Source organism: Heteronotia binoei, chromosome 2 (genome assembly GCF_032191835.1).
Source record: "Heteronotia binoei isolate CCM8104 ecotype False Entrance Well chromosome 2, APGP_CSIRO_Hbin_v1, whole genome shotgun sequence".
In the NCBI taxonomy this organism is placed as follows: domain Eukaryota; kingdom Metazoa; phylum Chordata; class Lepidosauria; order Squamata; family Gekkonidae; genus Heteronotia; species Heteronotia binoei.
The window spans coordinates 152,510,969-152,532,837 of NC_083224.1; the positions used below are offsets into that span (position 1 = coordinate 152,510,969).

The 21,869-nt window shown below is 41.2% G+C and overlaps 2 protein-coding genes across 5 annotated transcripts in view; one reads left to right on the forward strand and one right to left on the reverse strand.

Annotated features, from left to right (window-relative positions):
• SLC30A7 (solute carrier family 30 member 7) overlaps positions 1 to 21,869 on the forward strand; it is a 190,813-nt gene that overhangs the window by 60,580 nt on the left and 108,364 nt on the right. The window lies entirely within an intron of this gene.
• Positions 1 to 21,869, reverse strand: part of CDC14A (cell division cycle 14A) — a 104,367-nt gene that overhangs the window by 50,225 nt on the left and 32,273 nt on the right. For all 4 annotated transcript variants that reach the window (XM_060232271.1, XM_060232270.1, XM_060232269.1 and 1 more), the window contains exons 4-5: positions 20,895 to 20,987; positions 13,174 to 13,253 (exon numbers count right to left, since the gene is read on the reverse strand). In XM_060232271.1, the coding sequence (XP_060088254.1) occupies positions 13,174 to 13,253; positions 20,895 to 20,987 (173 nt within the window). The remainder of the gene's footprint in view (positions 1 to 13,173; positions 13,254 to 20,894; positions 20,988 to 21,869) is intronic.

A 21,869-nucleotide genomic window follows, 5' to 3' on the forward strand; every position in this document is an offset into this window, starting at 1 on the left:
AACAATACTACTGCAATAACTGAATCTACACATGTTTATAGTGCCCAGATGCATGGGCTAATGAACACCTTACTGCTTGCAAGTAGTGTTTTCCCTGAGGCAAGAGACGGATAAAGAGGCAATCAAAAATGTAGCTCCATCACAAGGAACGTAGTTTCTTCTTTCTATGTGCAATGACTTCTGACAGCTAACAGAATAAGATTTTATACTGCTTACCCTGCCTACAAGATAAAATTCCAGATTCTGAGAAAGAGCTAGCACAAAGATTCATGGCAGTATTTGCAGACTGGACTTTCAACCACTCCCCCCCTTCTCCAAGCAGTCTGCTGTTTCCTCTTGAAAAGCCTCTGACAGCTGAAAGAATCTTATGGAGAAAATGCACCACAGCATGGGGTGCTGCAGTGATGGAAAGGGTAACCAGAATTGCTACTTCCTCCCAAGTCTCCTGATACAACCTGATAGTGAAAGAGGAAGAATAAAGTACTTTGACACAGTGTGGAGAAAGGGAAAACTTGTGAAGATGGGGTCAACTGCACCTTTCATAAACTTTTTTTACCCTGGTTCAAATTCTCTCAATCCTGCCCTCTCAGACCTTAAAAAAAAGTGGCATATGCAGAACAGTAATCAAACCTAACATTGTTGTCTAACTGCCATCGGGCACAAAGATTTCACTGAGCCTGTCTGCATATACTTGTATAAATAGATTGCCTTGGCTGGAGTACTGTTTTAACGCCTTAATTGTAATTTGCGGCTTTGGGGAAGGGATTCAATGATACTGCTGTGTACTTGCTGGGCAGTAGAGGATTAATGGCTAAGAAACATCATATTCAGCTGCAGCCTCACTCAGTTGTACAGCAGGAATCTCACCTCTTGTTATGTCTACTGGGCTGCAGACAGCCTTCCTCATTAGAAAGGGCTATCATGTTGTGATTGGACTGTTACAGATTTCCCACTGATTAAACTAATATAGTCTCTTTCACCAAGCCTTAAGTGCCTGTGTATTTTAATTTCTGAACTGACTGCATGGGAAACTTATACAACAAATAAGAACAGTTACTTTTAAGTTCAGACATTTTTACTTATTTCCTTAAAACAGATAGTGTCCTTAAATTGTGCTTGATTCCACTGAAGTACCCTCCCATGCTCAGTGTTAAAAAAGCTATAATCTACCTTGAACCAGGTGGAGTTTTAGGTGGCAAAACTGACTAGGAAAACCAGATGTGTTTTTTTAATTTTCTGTTGGAAGAAAGGGCTTCTTTTTATAGGCCTTGTGACTCTGCCAGTGGCATATGCTGCCAATTGGGGCAAGAGGATGACTGGAAGATAAAAAGAATTATATACTTCCATGTACAACAATTCTACAAAAAGAAAATCCTGAACATTAAATAAGTATTACTATTTATTTTGAAAAATGTAGTCATGGTCTACTGTAACAGATCCTTATGGAAGGCGGAATGCCTGGCTGTGGTAAAAAGATTGGACTAAGAACATAATGCAAGTGCCCTCAATGCAGCATTAATCTCTTCAGCCTACACTACCCTGCCCCCTACTCCACTGCACATGGAGGCTTGGCGTTGGCTGCACAGTATATGTATCTGATCAAGCTGTTCACAGATATTTCAGTAGCAGTTCACTCCTACAGTCCTTTATTGAAATGATGGCTGAAGATTTAAACAGATTAAGATTTTCTAGGTCAGTGAGCTAAACAATACATTATATATTGAGTATTCATTTAAAAAGTAATTTGTACAATCATTTTGTCATTAAATATTAGTGTAACCATTCTCTGATACAGGGATATCTAAAATCATAAATGTAGTCTACACACACACACAACCCAGCAGCACTCTCCACAACAACTCCCTATACTGGCACCGATTTCCCTAGACTGAGTAATACTGGTAACTATTACCACCAAAACACATTAGCTGGAATTCAGAGCAACAAGCACTGACCAGGACTGAGAAATGCCCTTCATATGTGTGCATCTTTTCTCAGTTCTCTCTCCCACATCTCCTGTTCAGACAGGGGGAAGAGACTCTCACATTTATTTCACCATGGGATATCCCAGTTCATTTCAGCTAGATGAAGAGACTATAAAAGTCTAAGGTCTTTTTCCAGTCTCTTTGCAGATACAATTCTAAGCAGAAAAAAATATAGTCTGTTTGCAATAGAGAATGTCAAAATAAAAATGAGTGGGTCATTAGGCCCTAATGCATACCCCCCCCTTCCCCCTCCAGAAGACCAGCATTTAGAAGTGCATTCCAAATTATCAGGCTGCAGAAGTAAAAAGGCTGCAAGAGTATTATACAAACAGCAATCATAAGCAGAGTTACACCTTTCTAAATATATGATAGTCAATGGGCTTAGAAGGGTACAACTCTGTTTAGGATTGCACTGCTAGAAATCTACTCACTTAAGAACATACATTGGAGTTTCTGTGGCTGCATTCAGATGTCAAAAAGGCTTCTTCATTACAGGTATGAACCTGGCTGGCTTGCCTTCCATCTCACACACTGGGGGCTTCCTGCTTTCAGAAGTCCTCAAGCATTAATTTTCAGTGACATCTGAATGTAGGTGCCAGGACAAACTGTGAGTATGTTTTTTCCCTTCACAAAGCAGGATTATAAATTAAACCAGGAAATCTTCAATCATGCTCCAGCCACAAAGGAGGGAGTGGATGAGAATTACAGCTAGCCAGCTTTGCACCATAATGAACAAACCTCCATTTGTTTGTGCCATCTGAATGAAACCTGTATTTTACATACAAGTGTATACAGTTATGCTGGCCTCAAAATACCTTTCTATTATTTAAGACGGGGGCAACATGAATATTTGAAGCCAGAAGGTCAAGATACATTTCTGGCTGCTATCTAAACTCCAGGTGATTACAAATAGCACTGTGCTGACAAAGCTTTGATCCTTGACATCCTGCCAAATGCTCTGAATCAGCAGCAAGTCTGTACTAGCTAAAAGGATCATCAAGATATGGCAGCCTTATGCAGCTAGCCAGCATTGTTTCCTACTCTTTCAGGAGCTAGATACAAAGTTACTGCTGCAAGGCAGAGGTCCTCAAAGCCGTGGCACCAGTAGGCACCCTAGTGTCTGCCGATATATTTCCTGGAACCCAAGTATTTTTAGAAAGCGGGTGGGGCCACATGGGGCTTTAAGGAGTTTTTGATGTTTGTGGCATAATGCAGACAGTGACTTTATGCAAAGTACTTACTTATCCATGCAATAATGTAAGATATTTTAAAAACACATTGGGCCTTGATTCTGACTAAACATGATTGGACCATATGGCTAAAATGCTTAATGCACCTAACTTCCACTGAAGTTATCAGATCTTCCCAGTTTTAATTTTATAATTCAGGTGGAAGTAGATAACAACATTGCTAAATCAGATTTTGTTCACTTCTCAAAACCCACAGTGCTATCTCCAGTAACTGGCATTCAGCCATACACCATGGAGGTCTCATTTAACCATCATGGGCAAGGGTCATTGATGGACTTCTTTAAAAATTATCTAATCTGCTTTAAAAGCCATCTAAATTAGTGACCCCCACTACAACCCTTGGCAGAGAATTCTACAAATTAAGGATTGTGTGAAGTACTTTCCTGTGTCTATCCTGAATGTCCTGCTCACTAAAACTATATCGTCAGTCCCTTTCATCAACCGGCTGAAAGAACCAATTATCTTCCAGTTCACTAAAATGTGTTTGGCCTATTGTTCTGAAATGATACAATATTGCTCCTCCTTGATAATGATGGATGACCAGTCTTGAAAATTTACATTATGCAAATTAACCCAGGAAAGATGGGGCTACATAGTTACAGCATTTAACTACAAAAATCCTTTGCCTAGTAACAGACAAACAACAAAAGGGTGGAAATCTACTTAATGTCTTAGTTGCAGAGAAAGTCTAGCCTATAAAGAGGAGCTTAGGCAAAGTTTAGCATGTTCTTTGATGCAATTATAATTTGAGCCAAAGCAAAGCATTTATTATAATAATTTTTAATAATAATTTTAATTATGAGGGCTTGTGAGTATTTCTCAGATCCACACAGGCACAAAAATTGTTTTTGCACAGAGAGTGCACAGAACATTGCAACTTTACTGCTCTGCTGTACCCATCCTTGCTGCAGTCCCTGTCACACAGAGCTTTTTTGTCCATATGGATCCCACTATCTCCAGCAGAGTTTTTTAGTCAAAAGAAGCCTCTCTGCCCTTTCACCAGCATCAACATAGGATCCAGAGCTCTGCAACTTTACTTAAAAAGCAGAATTTCTTGCCATAAAATAGCAAAGATAAGCATGAAAATGTATAAATACCAAGTGAAACCTCATAAATCAGTGCTGGTTAGTTTCCAGTAACTGGGGAATCATATTAACAGATTAAAGCAGCATGTCAAATAGCCCAGTATTGCAATCTGCACAACATTTTTACTTTTTATCACAGAGGATGCACAATTTTATTATTAACTAGTAATGAGGACCATTGTGAAGAAAAATACAATGGGCTCTAGAAAGAGGCTCTGGGCGAGTGCCCCCCACTCTTGCTGTCTCCCACCCACCCAAGTGAAGGCATGCACTTCCCTCCACACCTGAAGGGGAGCTGATGTCTGTCATCTGGAGAGCAGTTGTAATTCTGAATGATCTCCAGCCCTCACCTGGAGACTGGCAACAGTGGTTCCCTAGGAGGAAATGGCATTGTATCTGTCTGAGGTCTCATCCCTCCTGAAACCCAACCCTTAAATCTCCAGGAATTTCCTAACCTGGAATTGGCAATTGTATCTCCATCCCTTTACCTGTCCCTCTTTCAGCTTTCTTTTGCCTTCCCCCTCCCTGCAGATTCTACATATGAAAAGGACAATCTTTCTTCACACTGGTGGGGGGGAGACCAAAGCAGCTTACATCATTCTCCTCTCCCTACTTTGATCTGCACAACCCTGTAAGTTAGGCTGAAAGTCTGTGACTGGCCCAAAATCACCCAGTTGGCTTCCACAGCAAAAACCTGGGTCTGGCAGATCCTGCTCTGAAACCCCACCCCCCTAACCTTGGCTTTCACTCACCTCACCAATGTTCCCTCTAAACTGCAGAGTCTTGTGAGCAAAAATTCTACTTTGTGAGCTACTGGCATTAAATTTGTGAGCTACTGTGTAAATTATTGTGCTCTGGGGCCATTTTTCCTGAGCTAAGACAAAAAGGTGTGAGCTGGGAGCTAAAAACCTGAGCTAGCTCATGCTAACTTTGCTTAGAGGGAACGCTGCTCCTCACCCATGCTGTCTTCCCACCCACCCTGCAGCTGAAACAGACACTAGTTTTCCATTCCCCCCAGCCCCCACATATGCGTGTGTGTGTGGTGGCTCAAAGCCCTGAAACAGGTCCAGAATGCCAAGAAGGAAGAATAATGGGGAGGGGGGTGCAGGGGAAGCATGATGACGGTCACACAGACATTGAAGCACATTGTTCCTTTTGTTTGCAGTGCACTGTTGCCACCTTTTCCTGTCATGTCCAGTCTTGTGATGTTTAGCAGCAGCTTGAGCTTGTGGCATGTTTTTTTTTTTTGCTTGGCATGGGTGTTATAGAGTATGCACCTCAAGGCAGATATTCTCAGTAGGGAAATTTATCTGATTTCAGTTTTCCAACTTCTCCTCCTTCCCTGAAGCATCTACTTAGTAAAAGTACAGTCTTTCTCCACAATAGGGACAAAAGCAAGAAGCGAGTGACCTCAGCAGGGTATAATGACACAGCCCACACCTGGAGATTGAGCCGTTAGTGAGCGTGGTGCAGCTTTTAAGTTTTTGTGGAGAATTTTCATTACCATATTAGTATCAAAGATAGTAGCAGAGCAGCGGTGAGAGCAGTGGAAATACACTGGAAGTGTCTATTGATGGTAACGCTTATTCAAAGATTTACGGAGCACCTTATGCTTGAAGAGATCTAATCGAAGCAGGACTTTTTTAAAGTCGATGACCTGCACATCGGGACTCCTTGTTGAAAATATTCGCATGACTTATTTGTATTTTTCATTGAATGTTAAACATTAAATAGTAATTCAGTCACTATAACTGTTGTTGTTTACATATTTTTAACCTCCAGGTGGAGCCTGAAGACCTTCTGGGATCAGAACTGAATTCCAGACAACAGATTTCTCTCCCCATCCTGGAGAAAATAACAGCTTTAGAGGGTGGACTGTATGCTATTCTATTCACCTGAGGCCTCTTTCTTTACTGAGAAAAGCAGCCTGGGTTGCCTAGCAACAGCCTCTGGCTAGCACTTCCCAGTAAGAAAACACTCCAACAGGGCCTTGCCTCCCTGGCTATTTGTGTGGGCTTTGGAGGTTGCGTGTGCCTGGGAGGCCTTTCGTGAGGCCACGGTAGCTCTGCAGCCCTTTCTGTGGCTGGTTGACAGAGATGACACAGAAAAGAGTTGGCTGTCTCTGAGGTAAGACTGTTAACATTCCTGGGCCTGAGTAGGTGGGGGCAGAGGAACATGTCTCTCACAGTTTACTGTTTGCTTTGAAACAGCATTGTTTGTGTGTTGGGGGGGGGGGGAGACAGACTGACCCTTACAACAGAACCTGAGGAGAGGCAGTAGTAATCAGTAAGGCTCCAGGAGAACCTCTCAGCAGAGAACTCTCATTCAAAGGTCAGTGGCCTTCTGATGGGGTTCTGGCCTGACAGGGTTGCCAGTAGGTGAAGTCACAGCGAGGCTACCCAGAGACGGGGGTGGGGGGAGTGGTGACAGAGTGCAAGGCCATTCCTGTGGTTGCCACAACTTCCAATAAAAATTAAGGATTCAGCCAAAACGTTGAGCTATTATTATATCTGTGATACCCCATCTTTCCTCAGTGCTCCATCTCCTACATATTTAGAAAATTTCTACACTGCTTCTGCAGAAAAAAATGCTTGAGATAGCTTACAAAATAAAACACACGGAAAATGTAAAATATCCTAAAAAGTATTCTATAATTAAAGCTGGAAAGAGGAACATGTTGACTTCTTAGAATTCTATACTCCTAATACTTAAGAACATAAGAGAAGCCATGTTGGACCAGGCCAATGGCCCATCCAGTCCAAAACTCTGTGTCACACAGTGGCCAAAAAACAAACAAACCCAAGTGCCATCAGGAGGTTCACAAGTTGGTCTAGAAGCCTTCCACTTTGCCCCCCCCCATCCCGCAAGCACCAAAAATACACAGCATCACTGCCCCAGACAGTTCCAATAATATACTGTGGCTAACAGCCACTGATGGACCTCTGATCCATATTTTTATCCAATCCCCTCTTGAAGCTGGCTATGCTTGTAGCCGCCGCCACCTCCTGTGGCAGTGAATTCCACACATTAATCACCCTTTGGGTGAAGAAGCACTTCCTTTTATCTGTTTTAACCTGACTGTTCAGCAATTTCATTGAATGCCCATGAGTTCTTGTATTGTGAGAAAGGGAGAAAAGTACTTCTTTCTCTACTTTCTCCATCCCATGCATAATCTTATAAACCTCTATCATGTCACCCCGCAGTCGACATTTCTCCAAGCTAAAGAGCCCCAAGCGTTTTAACCTTTCTTCATAGGGAAAGTGTTCCAAATATTTAATCATTCTTATTGCCCTTTTCTGGACTTTTTCCAATGCTGTAATATCTTTTTTGAGGTGCGGTGACCAGAATTGTACACAGTATTCCAAATGAGACCATACCATCGATTTATACAGGGGCATTATGATTCTGGCTGATTTGTTTTAAATTCCCTTCCTAATAATTTCCAGCATGGCGTTGGCCTTTTTTATTGTAATCGCACACTGCCTTGACATTTTCAGTGAGTTATCTACCATGACCCCAAGATCTCTCTCTTGGTCAGTCTCTGCCAGTTCACAACCCATCAACTTGTATTTGTAGCTGGGATACTTGGCCCCAATGTGCATTACTTTGCACTTGGCCACACTGAACCTCATCTACCATGTTGACGCCCACTCACCCAGCTTCAACAGATCCCTTTGGAGTGCCTCACAATCCTCTCTGGTTCTCACCACTCTGAACAATTTAGGGTCATCTGCAAACTTGGCCACTTCACTGCTTACTTCCAATTCCAAATTATTAATGAACAAGTTAAAGAGCATGGGACCCAGTACGGAGCCCTGCGGCACCTCACTGCTTACCGTCCTCCACTGCGAAGATTGCCCATTTATACTCACTCTCTGCTTCCTATTAATAAGCCAGTTTTTGGTCCACAAGAGGACATGTCTTTTTACTCAATGACTATCGAGCTTACTAAGGAGCCTTTGATGAGGAACTTTATCAAAAGCTTTCTGGAAGTCAAGGTAAACAATATCTATCGGGTCCCCTTTGTCCACATGTTTGTTCACTCCCTCAAAGAACTATAACAGGTTTGTGAGGCACGATCTTCCCTTACAGAACTCATGCTGAGTTTTCCTCAATAACTTATGTTCATCAATGTGCCTACTCATTCTGTCCTTGATAATGCTTTCTACCAACTTTCCCAGTATTGAAGTCAGACTGACTGGCCTGTAATTTCCTGGATCTCCTCTGGAACCCTTTTTAAAGATGGGGGTGACATTTGCTACCTTTCAGTCCTCAGGAACAGGCAGATTTCAATGAAAGATTACATATTTTTGTCAGGAGATCCACAAGTTCAACTTTGAGTTTTCAGAACTCTTGGATGTATGCCATCCGGACCTGGTGACTTATTAATTATTAATTAGTCAATAAGTTGTAGGACCTCCTCTCTTGTCACCTCAATCTGACTCAGGTCTTTCAACACCCCTTCCAATATAAGTGGTTCTGGAGCAGGCAAACGCTTCTCATCTTCCACAGTGAAGACTGAGGCAAAAAATGCATTCAGCTTCTCAGACATTTCCCTATCCTCCTTCAGTAATCCTTTTACCTCTTGGTCATCCAAGGGCCCCACTGCCTCCCTGACTGGTTTCCTGCGTCTAATATATTTGAAGAAATTTTTATTGTTGGTCTTTATGTTTTTTTGCAATATGCTCCTCATAGTCCCTTTTTGCAAGCCTGATCACAGTCTTGCATTTCACTTGCCTGGTTTCCCTTTTATTAATCTCACTTGGACTAGCTTTCCACTGCTTAAAGGAATCCTTCTTACCTTTTACAGCTTCCATTACTTTGTTAACCATGCAGGCCTTTTCTTATATGTTTCCTAACTTGTGATTATAGTTTTAAATAGCCTCCAAGCTTCCACAAGGGTTTTGACTGTATTTACCTTTCCTTTCAGTTTCCTCTTCACATGCCTCCTCATCTCAGAGAATTTACCCCTTTTAAAGTTAAATGTGGTTGTGCTGGTCTTTTGGGGCAACTCCCTATTTATACAAATGTTGAAATCAATAATGTTATGGTCACTGCTCCCAAGAGGTGCAATCACTTTTACATCTCTCACCAAGTCTTGGGCATTACTTAGGACCAAATCCAGGATCGCCCCACCCCTGGTAGGTTCTGTGACCATCTGCTCCATAGCACAGTCATTGAGAATGTCTAGAAACTCAATCTCTTTCTCTCAACCTGAAAACATATTGACCCAATCAATCTGCGGGTAGTTAAAATCACCTATGACGACACAGTTTTTATGTTTAGCGACTATCTTTAATCCTTCCATCATATTATAATCATCCTCTATCTTTTGATTTGGTGGGCGATAAACTCCCATAGTTAAATTTCCTTTTGGGCCCTGTATTTTGACCCAAAGCATTTCTAGAAGGGAATCTAATTCTCTGACCTCAGTTGTACTGGACTGTATACCCTCTCTGACATACAGAGCCACCCCACCTCCAATCTTTCCCTCCCTATCCTTCCAATATAACTTATATCCAAGAATCACCGTGTTCCACTGATTCTCCTCATTCCACCAAGTTTCTGAAATTCCCACACTATCTATGTTTTCCCCCCAACACTAAACATTCCAACTCACTAATTTTACTTTGAACACTTCTAGCATTTGTATACAAACATCTATAATTTCCCAGGCAAGTTAGGCCCGCAATCTTCCTCCTGCTGCCTCGAGACTGGCAGACAGTCCATACTGTTTGTCACCATCTCAGTGGACAACTCTGATTCATTACCCAGTAAAAAAGTAACAGCTAACCCTTCATCTTTGAGATGAGTCCTCCCAAACCAGAGACATTTCATCTCCTGTCAGCTTTCCCCCAAGATTTAGTTTAAAAACTGCTCTGCCACCTTTTTGATTTTAAGCGCCAGCAGCCTGGTTCCATCTGGGGACAAGTGGAGACCGTCTCTTTTGTACAGCTCCCGCATGTTCCAGAAAGCATTCCAATGCCTAACAAACTTAAACCCTTTCTCCCTACACTATGGTCTCATCCACACATTGAGACTTCTAATTTGTGGCTGGAGAGACAGGTCCTGGCCTTAAGTCTCCTGCCTAGTAGCCTAAATTTTTCCTCCAGGACCTCACGACTGCATTTCCCCACATCGTTGGTGCCAATATGCACCACGGCCACTGGCTCCTCCCCAGCACTGTCTATCAGCCTATCTACAACACACGTAATGTCCGCTACCTTCGCACCAGGCAGGCAAGTCACCACATGGTCAGTACGTGGTTTTGCCACCCAGCTGTCTACTTGCCTAAGGATCGAATCACCAACTACCAAGATCCCCCCTCTCTCCCTACACAGGGATGGTTCCTTGGCGCAAAAGGATACCCGCTCACCAACTGGTCCCTTCTGAGGGCGCATTCCCCTTATCCTCAGCATGGTGCCCTGTTCCCTCTCGACCCTCATGCTCCCTGGTAGCAACGGGGCTGGCATGTTCAGAGTGGGGCTCATCTAATACATCCCTGAGAGTCTTCTCTGAGTGCCTAACTGACTGTCTCTGCTTCTCCAGGTCAGTCACCTCGGCCACAAGGGTGCAAACTCGTTCCCTGAGGACCAGGAACTCCTTGCATCGAGCACACACCCAAGACTTCTGTTCTGTGGGCAGATAGTCATACATGTGACACTCACTGCAAAGCACTGGAAAGCCCCCACCCCCCTGATGGCATTCTGCCTTCATGATAACTTTTTAAAAAATATACAGTCCCCTTTCAAATCCTGTTTATTTATGTGGCTCTTTTTCTGGAGGGTCTACTTACCTTATTGGGAACACAAGGAAAATAGGGATCTGGATTCCTGGTCCTTACAGAGCCCCCAGGCCAAGAGCCACAGGCCAAGAGCCCTTTAGCTTGTGCCCTTCGGCTTGCGCCTCTGGCAAAAGGTGCAGCTTAATAATGCAAAGAGGGTGGGGTCTCAGTCTGTTCCAGGAACACAGCCACTCCTAATCAATCAGCAACAATCACCTTCAACCCACTCAAACCAAACAAACAGCAGTTCCCCAGCAACCACAAACTCAGAATTTTCAGCAATCACACAGTCACACAAACTCAGAAATTCTCAGCAACTTTCCCAGCTGTTTAGAAAGTCAAACCTCACCCTTATAGCACTTCTTATCTGCTCTCTCTCAGAGCTCTTTCAAATGTGCTCAGCCTCTGGCAAGGCGCAGCTTAATCTCTTTCTAGACTTTCTACGCTAGCTTGAAATTCAACGAGATGTTAAGAATGGTAAACTGATTTCTTTATAATTTTGAAATGTACAGGATGGGATGGAGAAAGTAGAGAAAGAAGTACTTTTCTCCCTTTCTCACAATACAAGAACTCGTGGGCATTCGATGAAATTGCTTAGCAGACAGGTTAAAACGGATAAAAGGAAGTACTTCTTCACCCAAAGGGTGATTAACATATGGAATTCACTGCCATAGGAGGTGGTGGCGGCCACAAGCATAGCCACCTTCAAGAGAGGTTTAGATAAAAATATGGAGCAGATTAGCCACAGTGTGTGTGTATATATAAAATTTTTTGCCACTGTGTGACACAGAGTGTTGGACTGGATGGGCCATTGGCCTGATCCAACATGGCTTCTCTTATGTTCTTATGTACAGGATTTCTTTATAATTTTGAAATGTACAGTGTAAGCTGAATCTTCAAGGTTGTGAGTGAGGTGGAACGAAAATGGGTCTATACATATTGTGTAATGAATTAACTTTCTATTTAAGTAAGAGACTCAATGTATTTGTACAGCAAACTGCATGTGTGTGATAACATTTAAGAAAGATACATTCTATAAACAGAAAAGTAATGCTTTGAACGCAATGTCAGAGACCTAAGACAACACATTAGAGCCACCTCTGTAACGAAGCAGAGAGGAAAAAGGAAGACCCAATGAACAGCAAAGCCTGCTGACAGCCCTAAGGATGGATTGCGTGGAGCCTAAATGACATTAAGTTTCAGTGTCTTTTAGCAATACTTATAACTCGATGTTACATTAGTTCAGAGTTTGAGAATGTGTTGCCACTGATTGACACACTTAGAAAACAAACTCCATCCCTACATAAAATAAAACCGTGTCCCTTGACACAGACTTCTACTGACTTTCTAAAGGAGATGCACAACTGAAATGTTACACTTAGTGAACAGGCACATTTGCTTTATCCAAAATTCTTCAGTATGGTGAATGAAAAGGCAGCATGTGGTAACTTTCTTACTGTATTACTTAGAATAAAATGAGCATAAAAAGCATGGTCTTTTAAAACTAGCTATACAGAAAAATGCAGATACACTTATTCAGGGTGGAGCAATGTACCAAATGAAACAATGGCAGGAAACATAAGCCTAAAGGTTCATAATGCACATGTCTTGTCAATGCTAAGTCCAGTAATCAAGACACAGGCTACACTAGGCCAAGATCCATAAAGGCCAGAAGAATTTGGGTGCATGGGGATTGTTTCCTTATGCCACACTGCACTGCATGATGCCTCACAGCCTCCAGTCTTTAACAGCATCTTTTTTTGAGGCGGGGAGGAAAAAATGGAGAAGTCAGAAAAAGCCTTAAGTACACACAACCCTCAGAAGCTCTGCCACTAGTGGATTGGGCAGGGGGAGAACACAAGCAGCCAGGGAGGCAGGCACAAGAAAATAGATAAAAGAACTGGACATGCTATAGTGGGAAGAGACAGGGTAGTGCATGTGGAGAATCAGCCACTGTACAACAACATCTTTATGCCACTGTGATCAAAATGTTTTGTAACTACTGCAGCCAAACCTGGTGGCATCACAGAGCTAGAAATGATCAGCATATTATTTCATTGCAGCCATACCTAAATGGAAGATATGGTGGATTGGATCCAGAGAGAAGTATCCGGTAAGCTTCTTCTGGAGTTTTCTTCAAGTAAATCACCTACAAAGAAAACCAATATAAGCAAGACTTTTCTTGAGAAAAGCTAGTCATTGTATTTATAGCTGTACAGTATAAATCACACTAATTTGAATTGTGCATAACCTGGGTTTCTGGCAATTCAGTTCTTTGGCTTTTTTATATATATCCTTTTAAAAAGTGAGCATTTACATGCTTCAGTAGAAGACAAATTCTATTATTTGGAATGTACTGACAGCTACATCACATTTCAGATAAGCACCATTAACATTAACACCACAAAAACCAAACTACTTTTCCATAAAGTGCAAACTGTTGTAAACATTAATTGGGCATCTTCTCTACTCCTCTAATTCTAGAATTCTGAATGAAGAGAGGCTTTTGTCACTTTTCACACTCATAATAGCTGCACTGAAAGCAATAAAAGGTTGAACAATTCAGTGACTACCATCTTTTCCATATGTCTTAGATGGCACTGCCCCAAACCATAAACATTAGTCATTTCTCTTGCAAGATATTCTGTTTTCACAACAAAACCTTCATGGATTAACCTTATCACTTATTGCCTATGTCTTCTTTATCAATGACTTGGTTTTTCTTCTTTCCATAAATCCTGCACCATCAATTTATTTATTTAGAGCATTTTAAGACCTTCTGTCTCTAAAACCAGAGTCATGGTAGGTTACAAAGATAATAAAAACAATATATGGGTAAAAATTCATTAAAAACTAACGTGATTAAAAACTAGGTGGCAGTGTCAAAAGCCCTCCTTATTCCACTTTGCACAAACTGCAGAATCTGAACAAAGTGAAAACCTTCTAGCAACTTCAGGAAGGCTATCCCATAAAAGCAGCAGCAGCCACAGAGCAAACTACCATCTGCCTAGAAGAGGAGCTGTAACCTAAACTGTCCATGAATCCATCTACATGGATTTTAATTCTCTTTCATAAAATGGGAAATTTGGGATATTCCAATTCCAATTTTATTATTGTAAATTGCCCAGCAATAATATACAAAATCTCATAGTCACAGACTACAATTTCTGACTACATAAAAGCATTCTCATATTCAAATTCTACCAGTGCTAAACCTTAAAAATAGCATTATTAACGATATCTACTTTGTTAAACACTTCCAAATTTGGAATATGTAGAATTCACTTAATCCAGACTTTCCCTTGGCACAGGGAAGACCAGAAAGTGCCTGTGTAGCCAAAGCTCACGTCTAACCAAGTAGATAATAATTCTTAAAATGAAATATTTTGAAAATATTGCTATCCATACAGTGACCAATTAGTGAGATTCAGACTCATGAAGACACCCACTTTGGGATTTCCCCCCACAAAAATATAGGTACCTTCTGAGAAATGAACAATAAATTATGCAAAGCATGGTTCTTGTATCACACCAAGTGAGATTTTATCAGCAACATCATTTGTTGAAACCACATTTTAAACCCAGCATGCTGCAATATCATAAACTTCATTCGACAAATGCTTTCCATGGACTTCACTTGACTTCAATGCATATATGCTATACTCTCGTTATTCCTTACTCCCCCCCACCTTTAAAAAAAGCAAAAGGAAAAAAAAGAATCAACACTCCCCTTTTCTTTCCTCACTGAATCATCTTGGGACTTTTCTACTTACAATTGCCTGGGACAGTTTTAGCAGTAATACTACATGTTTATTGTGACTTCCTGACAATGACTTCATATCACATTTCCTGATCGAAATTTCATCCCAGCACATAGTACCTAAACATGACAAAGGTTCCAGCAAGTGGTACATTATATATGCCTGTTCTTAAACAGTCAAACATTAGCCAAGCATTGCTAGGCAGGGACAGAAACACTGTTTGCAAATGGTGGGGGAGGAAATGGAGAAAGACAGATCTCATGTTGCATTTTTTAAAAGGCCACGTGATAGATATAAATTAAAACAAGAAAAAAACACGGATAAGGAAGCTGTGCTCAAGACAAAGACATGCAAGTCACACTGTGTTTCTGTTTAAGGCACATAGCTACCAATGGAAGTTCTATTTGTAGAACTTAATCTACTGTTTGTCTGGTCTCATTTTACACATTAATATTTTAGTATTAGAAAGTAAAAAATAAGGCTGTAAACTAACTATGTTCAATCACATGCAACACCATACAAACTTAACAGGAAGGAACACTGCTTTTCAACGGATAACATATACATAGGAAAATTAAAACAAAGAGGAAAATCTGTACGTTAACTGAACCATATTTTCATTTTTCCTAAAAAGGAACTTGTGCTATACTGTACAGGCCCAATTTTAAAGCCAACCTCATCATAAAACATAATCTCTAACACCCCGTGGATGTGAACTTCAAATGATATAATGATTGCGGATGACTGCAGTTGCAGAGTTTGTAGATGATGTTTATCTTTTATGTATGATTCAGATGACTGTAGAAGACTGTAGTTCATGTTTTATGTTTGTGTGTTTGAAAACTGAAATAAAAATTTCATTTTAAAAACCTGCAGAGGCTATGTTCTGTAGACAGCAAGACTTTGTGTACCTACTGGAGATGACTGTCTCTCATTTAAATGTCCATTCATGTAGTCCTTACTATTATCTTGTCCCCCCAAAACTTGAAATACTAGTCAAGTCAACATGTATCTATCCCATTTAACATGATGACACTGTAATATATGTACTTCATATCTCTGCAGAAAAAGGACACAAAGCTATTAGAATTTCCATACACTGTTGAGTTGGTCACAACAGTGGTAACCTTAATTCATCCAATCATACACTGAGCCAAATAAAGAAGAGTCTCTTCAGTCTGGTAGATCCTTCTTCTGCCTCTCACCTCACACTCAAAATAATTCTGCGTTGATCCAATACTTGTTTCTTCTATCACAACACTAGCATATAGCAACTATCCTTACAGGACTTCAGAAGGCTTGCATGTGGATCCTCTTGATGGCTGCAGTATCAAACTGGCCTTTTTGCATCAGGCTCGAACTGAGATTCTTGGCAAGTAACATCAGTTATAATCTCAGCCATGTAGAAAATACACATCATTCACAGATTCAGAAACAGTTCCAACTTTATAGCTGGTGAAACAAACAATTCCTTGGATTCCAGTGAGGAATACCAAATGATGCAACGTGACCTGCTGAAGAAGCTCTCAAAAACAGACACACAAATCTATGCAGATACATGTCTATTTTTAACCTTAGATTCACAAACTAGGTAATCCTGGATGCCTTATTATCTTATACTCTTATAAAAGAGGTTTCTAGTTCTATTCACAGGTCTTATCCCTGCAAGCATAGTTATCTGTGAAACACAGCAGACTTTCTGAAGAAACTACAGCCCACAGATTATTCTAGCAATCAGGGGTATAGAAGTTCTATCCACTACTACCCTACATAAAAATGAAGTACATGTCATCAACAGCTCCACAATATGCCAATATATTTATGTTGAAGTCTGAAATGCTTCCTTTTCTCTAACATACATCCCCCCCCCTCCCCGATACATCAGTGATATCACCATCATCTGGACTCACTGGAGGGATGTTCTTGAGAAATTAAAGCAGGACTTCAATGATCACTGTTTGACTACTAATCTAAACCTGAAAAATTCCATACAGTATAAACACCAAAGTAACAACGTAAGAGATGCAGGCCCAGCACTAGGGCTTCTTGCACCCCAGGCTGAACCCAATGCCCCTGCAACCCTCTGGGGTTCTTCTCATGTGCGCGAAGCGCAAGCACTCAGCCCGGCCCTCCCCTGCTTTAAGAGACCATGGCCTCTTTCCAGATCTCTTTGAAGCAGGGGAGGGCGGGGTTGAGCACTTGTGCAAAGCATGCGCAGCCCTCTCCTGCTTCAAAGGGAGCTGGCAAGAGGCCATGGTCTCTTCCCGGCTCCCTTTGAAGCAAGGGCCAGGCTGAGCGCTTGTGCAAAGTGCAAACGACCCTCTCCTGTTTCAAAGGGAGCCGGCAAGAGGCTGTGGTCTCTTGCCAGCTCCCTTTGACATCATTGGGCCGTGTGCACTTCACACGAGCACTCAGCCTGGCCCTTCCTCACTTCAAAGGGAGCCAGGAAGAAGCCGCTGTCTCTTGCCGGCTCCCTCTGAAGCAGGAGAGGGCTGCGCATGGGACAGTTGGGTTCGCGGGGAGGGGGTGCCTGCCCCCACCCTCCACCCCTGCAGCTAAGTGGCACCCCAGGTAGCTGCCACCTACTTTGCTGACTCTCACGCGCTGGCTCTCTTGGATCAGGCCAATGGTTCATCCAGTCCAAGACTCTGTGTCACACAGTGGCCAAAAAAAATGCAACTACGAAAGTACAACTACATCTGCACTTTGTGAGACAACTGACCAATATGCATATACCTACATGCTTCACACTACCATCCAGAACACACTACATTATCCTCTGTCTACAAGCAAGTCTATGGGAACCACATTTGCTCATGTCCTTCCAACAATGATCAACACCTGGGAAATTGACAGGCTTTTTTAAAAAATAAAAACATGCTCACACTAGGAAGTCAGAGAAAACCAAAAGTTCACCACTAATCTAAAAACTTCAGCTCAAGCCTCTTTACTATGAAATATTTTTTTTACAACCTATTCTGCTAAATAAGCCTTCCCTTTTCACAGACCTTGCTTACAGGTGATCCTCCAATCTGAAGCAGCTACTTAGCAATACTGGCCCACAAAAGGGATACAAATCTACTCAGAAGCCCCAATGACAATTCTATATCCAAATTTATTTGAGTAATACTATCATGGAACCAACATTTTACCACCAAGAGATCATTCATTTGCTCATTTCATGCTATGCATTGCCATCTGGAGCCCACAAAATGCATTCACTAGCTGGTCAGTCTGGCAAAATCCCCATACCTTCTTTGGAACAAGAAGAACAGGGTTATAGTCAACCTCAGTCAGTATGCCATAATTTGCCAAAATCTACTTTATAGACATCGACAGATAAGCCATGACCATTTCAAATTCCCAAGATATTCTGCAGCAGACCTTAATATCACTATACATCAATCAAAATGTTTCAAAGGGAGATAATGGATTCCATTTTAGCAGCTTCACACTAACAATTTGGCACTCTGGAACAGAACCTCAGAAAATTATTGAAATAGTAAGCTTACAATGGAAAGTCATTATTTCTGAGACATTAGGTAAGTAGGTACATAGAATGTTATTGCATGATGCCAAAAATGGCTTGGATAATACTATTATTACTATGCTATTCTTATTTCTCACCAGTAACCATTACTCAGGAGTAGATATTCCCACACTAACTGAATCTTTTCATTTGATTACATAATTCCTTTTTTATCTACATGATACTGTACGATACACCTAATTCTGTCTATTGTATTACTTGACCTTTGGGCTTCACTGTGTAAACATATTCTTTCTTCTCCCTGTTCTCTGGTTATATGTAACGGCCTACTTAGGAAAGAACTTCATGTACCAGATGAAGCAGGTTTTAGCCCACAAAAGCTTATCCCATAATAAAGGTTGTGTTTTTAAGCTGCCACAGGACCCTTTGATTTTATTAATTCAACAAGTAGCCAGACTAGCATGGCTACTCCTTCTACTCTCTAAAAAGTGCATTCGCTATATGAATGCAAGGTTGTCCTGTGGTTCTCATTTTGTGCAGATCTGACACATTGCAGTATGTGCCCATAATGCTTTCGTTTCATTATAATAGTGTTTTATTATTTATTGTGTGAATACTATTCACAAGGCATTCTATTACACTGCAAATGACAAAACAGTCATTTAAAGTCCTTTAAAACTTTTTGCACAAGTAATTAGAATGAAGCAAATTTACAGCAAAGCCAGTACAACTCTAGCAAACATGGTAGTATTTCTGCAGTTTTATAATGGCACTGAAGCATGATATTCCAAGGAAGGCATTGCAGTTAAGACTCTTAACTACATCCTCTGAATGATAGTCCTGGGTTACATGGTTTTTTCACTATCAACTAATTTCTAAGTAAATACTGTTCCTAAGCTACTATGTGCTGTTTTCTCAGCAATTCAGACAGGAATCATACCTTTCCCATTATATAATGCTCAAATAAAAGCACACAGGTGAAGGTAAAATGTATTTTCTGAACCTAGAAAGGTCTGTCTTTGCATCTTGCTTTGTTCCATCATAGTTTGTTTCCAGGGCTGGCCTGGAACTAGGTGATTGCCTAAGACACTAGCCTTCTGGGGGCACCAAACTGGACACTCCATGTGACTCGATGACGTTATCAGTGCGGGGGTGTGTGTGCCATAAGTTAGCCTTGCCTAGGGTGCAAGGCAGTCTAGGACTGGCCCTGTTCATTTCCATTACCATACACAAGACGACTTAAGATGTATTAGCTACTTGTAGAAGCAGTGGTTCATATTCCCCAAGTAGTAAATTGATCATCTCAATTTATTCTGCAGAGATATTCTGTTTTGGCACAGATGTTTCCATACTGCTTCTATACACAGGAGAGCCATTTCTAAACAACAGAAATTCTAAGCATGATTTATTGACTTTTAATGACAACAAGACAAGTTTTTAAGTGCAGCCACTAGAAACCTTCAAACATTTACCTTGTAATACTACTTAGATGAATGGAACATAATGGAAAAGATCTCTCTCATGTATATTTCAGTCATAACATTAGCTTCTAAGTTAGCCAAGCATTTGCAGACAGTTGCGCAACTTTAGTGCAGTTTATATAAACACTTTCCCATAGATTGCTTTAAAAGGGAATTAGATTAATGGAATGACTTCTAGCCATTATAACTAAAGGGAATCTTCACATCCACAGACAGTAAAAACTCTGAATACCCATGCTGGGAGACAACATCAGGTGAAGGCCTTAGCCTCTACTGTCCTGTTTGGTGGCCTTCCACTGTGTGAAACATGATGCTGGACTAAAACATCCACTGGCGCTTTTGCTTTGTAAATCTCAAATTACATGACCATATACTAGTCTTGCCTCACCGATTTTGACTTCCTGAAACCACAAACTATGCTATGTCTGTTAGGAAAGCCTGTTAAGGTGGTTGGGCAACCTCCTGCCAGTCAAAGTGGAAAGACATTAGGAGTAAATTCTGTATTCATCTGTCTAGGATTGGAAAATGCTATCAAATCACAGCCAACTTATGGTGACCCTGTAGGGTTTTCAAAGCAAGAGAAGTTCAGAGGTGGGTTGCCACTGCCTGCTTCTGCATCATGACCCTAGACTTTCTCAGTGCTCCCATCCAACTACTAACCAGGGCTGACCCTGATTAGCTCCTGTGGGCAGATTAGATGGGGCTAGCAAGGTCTCATCTTCCTAAAGAAGTATAATAATTGCCATAGGTGCCAAATTGCTGCAAATACCTGGTCTGGATTCAGAGGAGGCAGTAATGGGACTCTTATGCTACAAGAACAGCTACTGTAGTACTATATGGACACAGGATATAAGCAAAGAGCACTACTTGTTTTGGCTCTTCTGAATTCCAGAGGGGGCAAACCTTATCAGGATGGGGTGAGCAACCATTCTCTTATTTTTACGTGTGAAGTTCAGAACAGTATAAAGAGCAACAACAGAAAGGCATTCTAGCATTTATACTACAGGAGGTGATGTCAGCAGGTTTGGGCTGAGAAATACACACAAAGCAATACTTACTGAATATGCGCCTATCAAAAATGCTGCATTTGCTCGTTTCCGTTGATCAGAACTGGTGTAATGCACTATTTTCTTCCTTGCTAGACTGAATGACTGTTTTAAAAGAAAAAATATTAAGGAAGCATTAGTTTTATTAAGGCATAGGTTTCAATACATCAAATACAGGCAGAAGAGAAAAATCCTATCAAGCTCTGCTTACTGTGGCACTTCCTTATTTCAAGTATGTTCCCTCCTTGGTTATGCTAAAGCAAGCATGAAAAAGCTGCCCCTAAAGCTTGCTGAACAGAGAATTATCAAGTTGCTGTCCCTTCTTAACTTTCATTCTTTAGCCCACCTATCCTTGTAAAGAAGCAGTGCCCAGGATAAGTTAATCATAGCTACTTTCCCAACACCTGCCTATATCATCTCTTAGGATTCACTGGGAGAGGTAGACTGAATTCCCTTGAACCAGAACCAGTATTACTGATGGTCACAAGAAAATGCACCAGACGACAGCTGAACGTGCCTATAATTTATGATACACCTCTGATCCTTGTGAATAGTTTAACAGAGAGCTTTAGCTGTCAACTTTTTATGACAAACGGTGGACATCTGCATAAAAAGTAGCCTCATTCATCACCAGCACAAAAGGTAGAGGGAATGCTATCAGACATCTGCAGATTAGAATTACAATCCAAGACATGTAGATCAGTCCACTTCTTTACCACAAAAAAAAGCAATGTAAAATGTTAGACCTCTCTCATTAACAGGGTATACATTTTGTTCTTGGGTGCGTAGTAAAAGTAGGGAGGAATTGAATGACTAATCAGGCAGCCAAAACCCCCCCAGCAACTTTATTAACAAAATAGACTTAAAACAGTTTCAACTCAGTAGTAGAGATGTCAGATGAAAATAGCAGAGACTGACGGAAGTAAATGATAACTACTGCCCCAAACCATTACCTGAAGGCATGGCAGCCAACCATTCCCCAATATA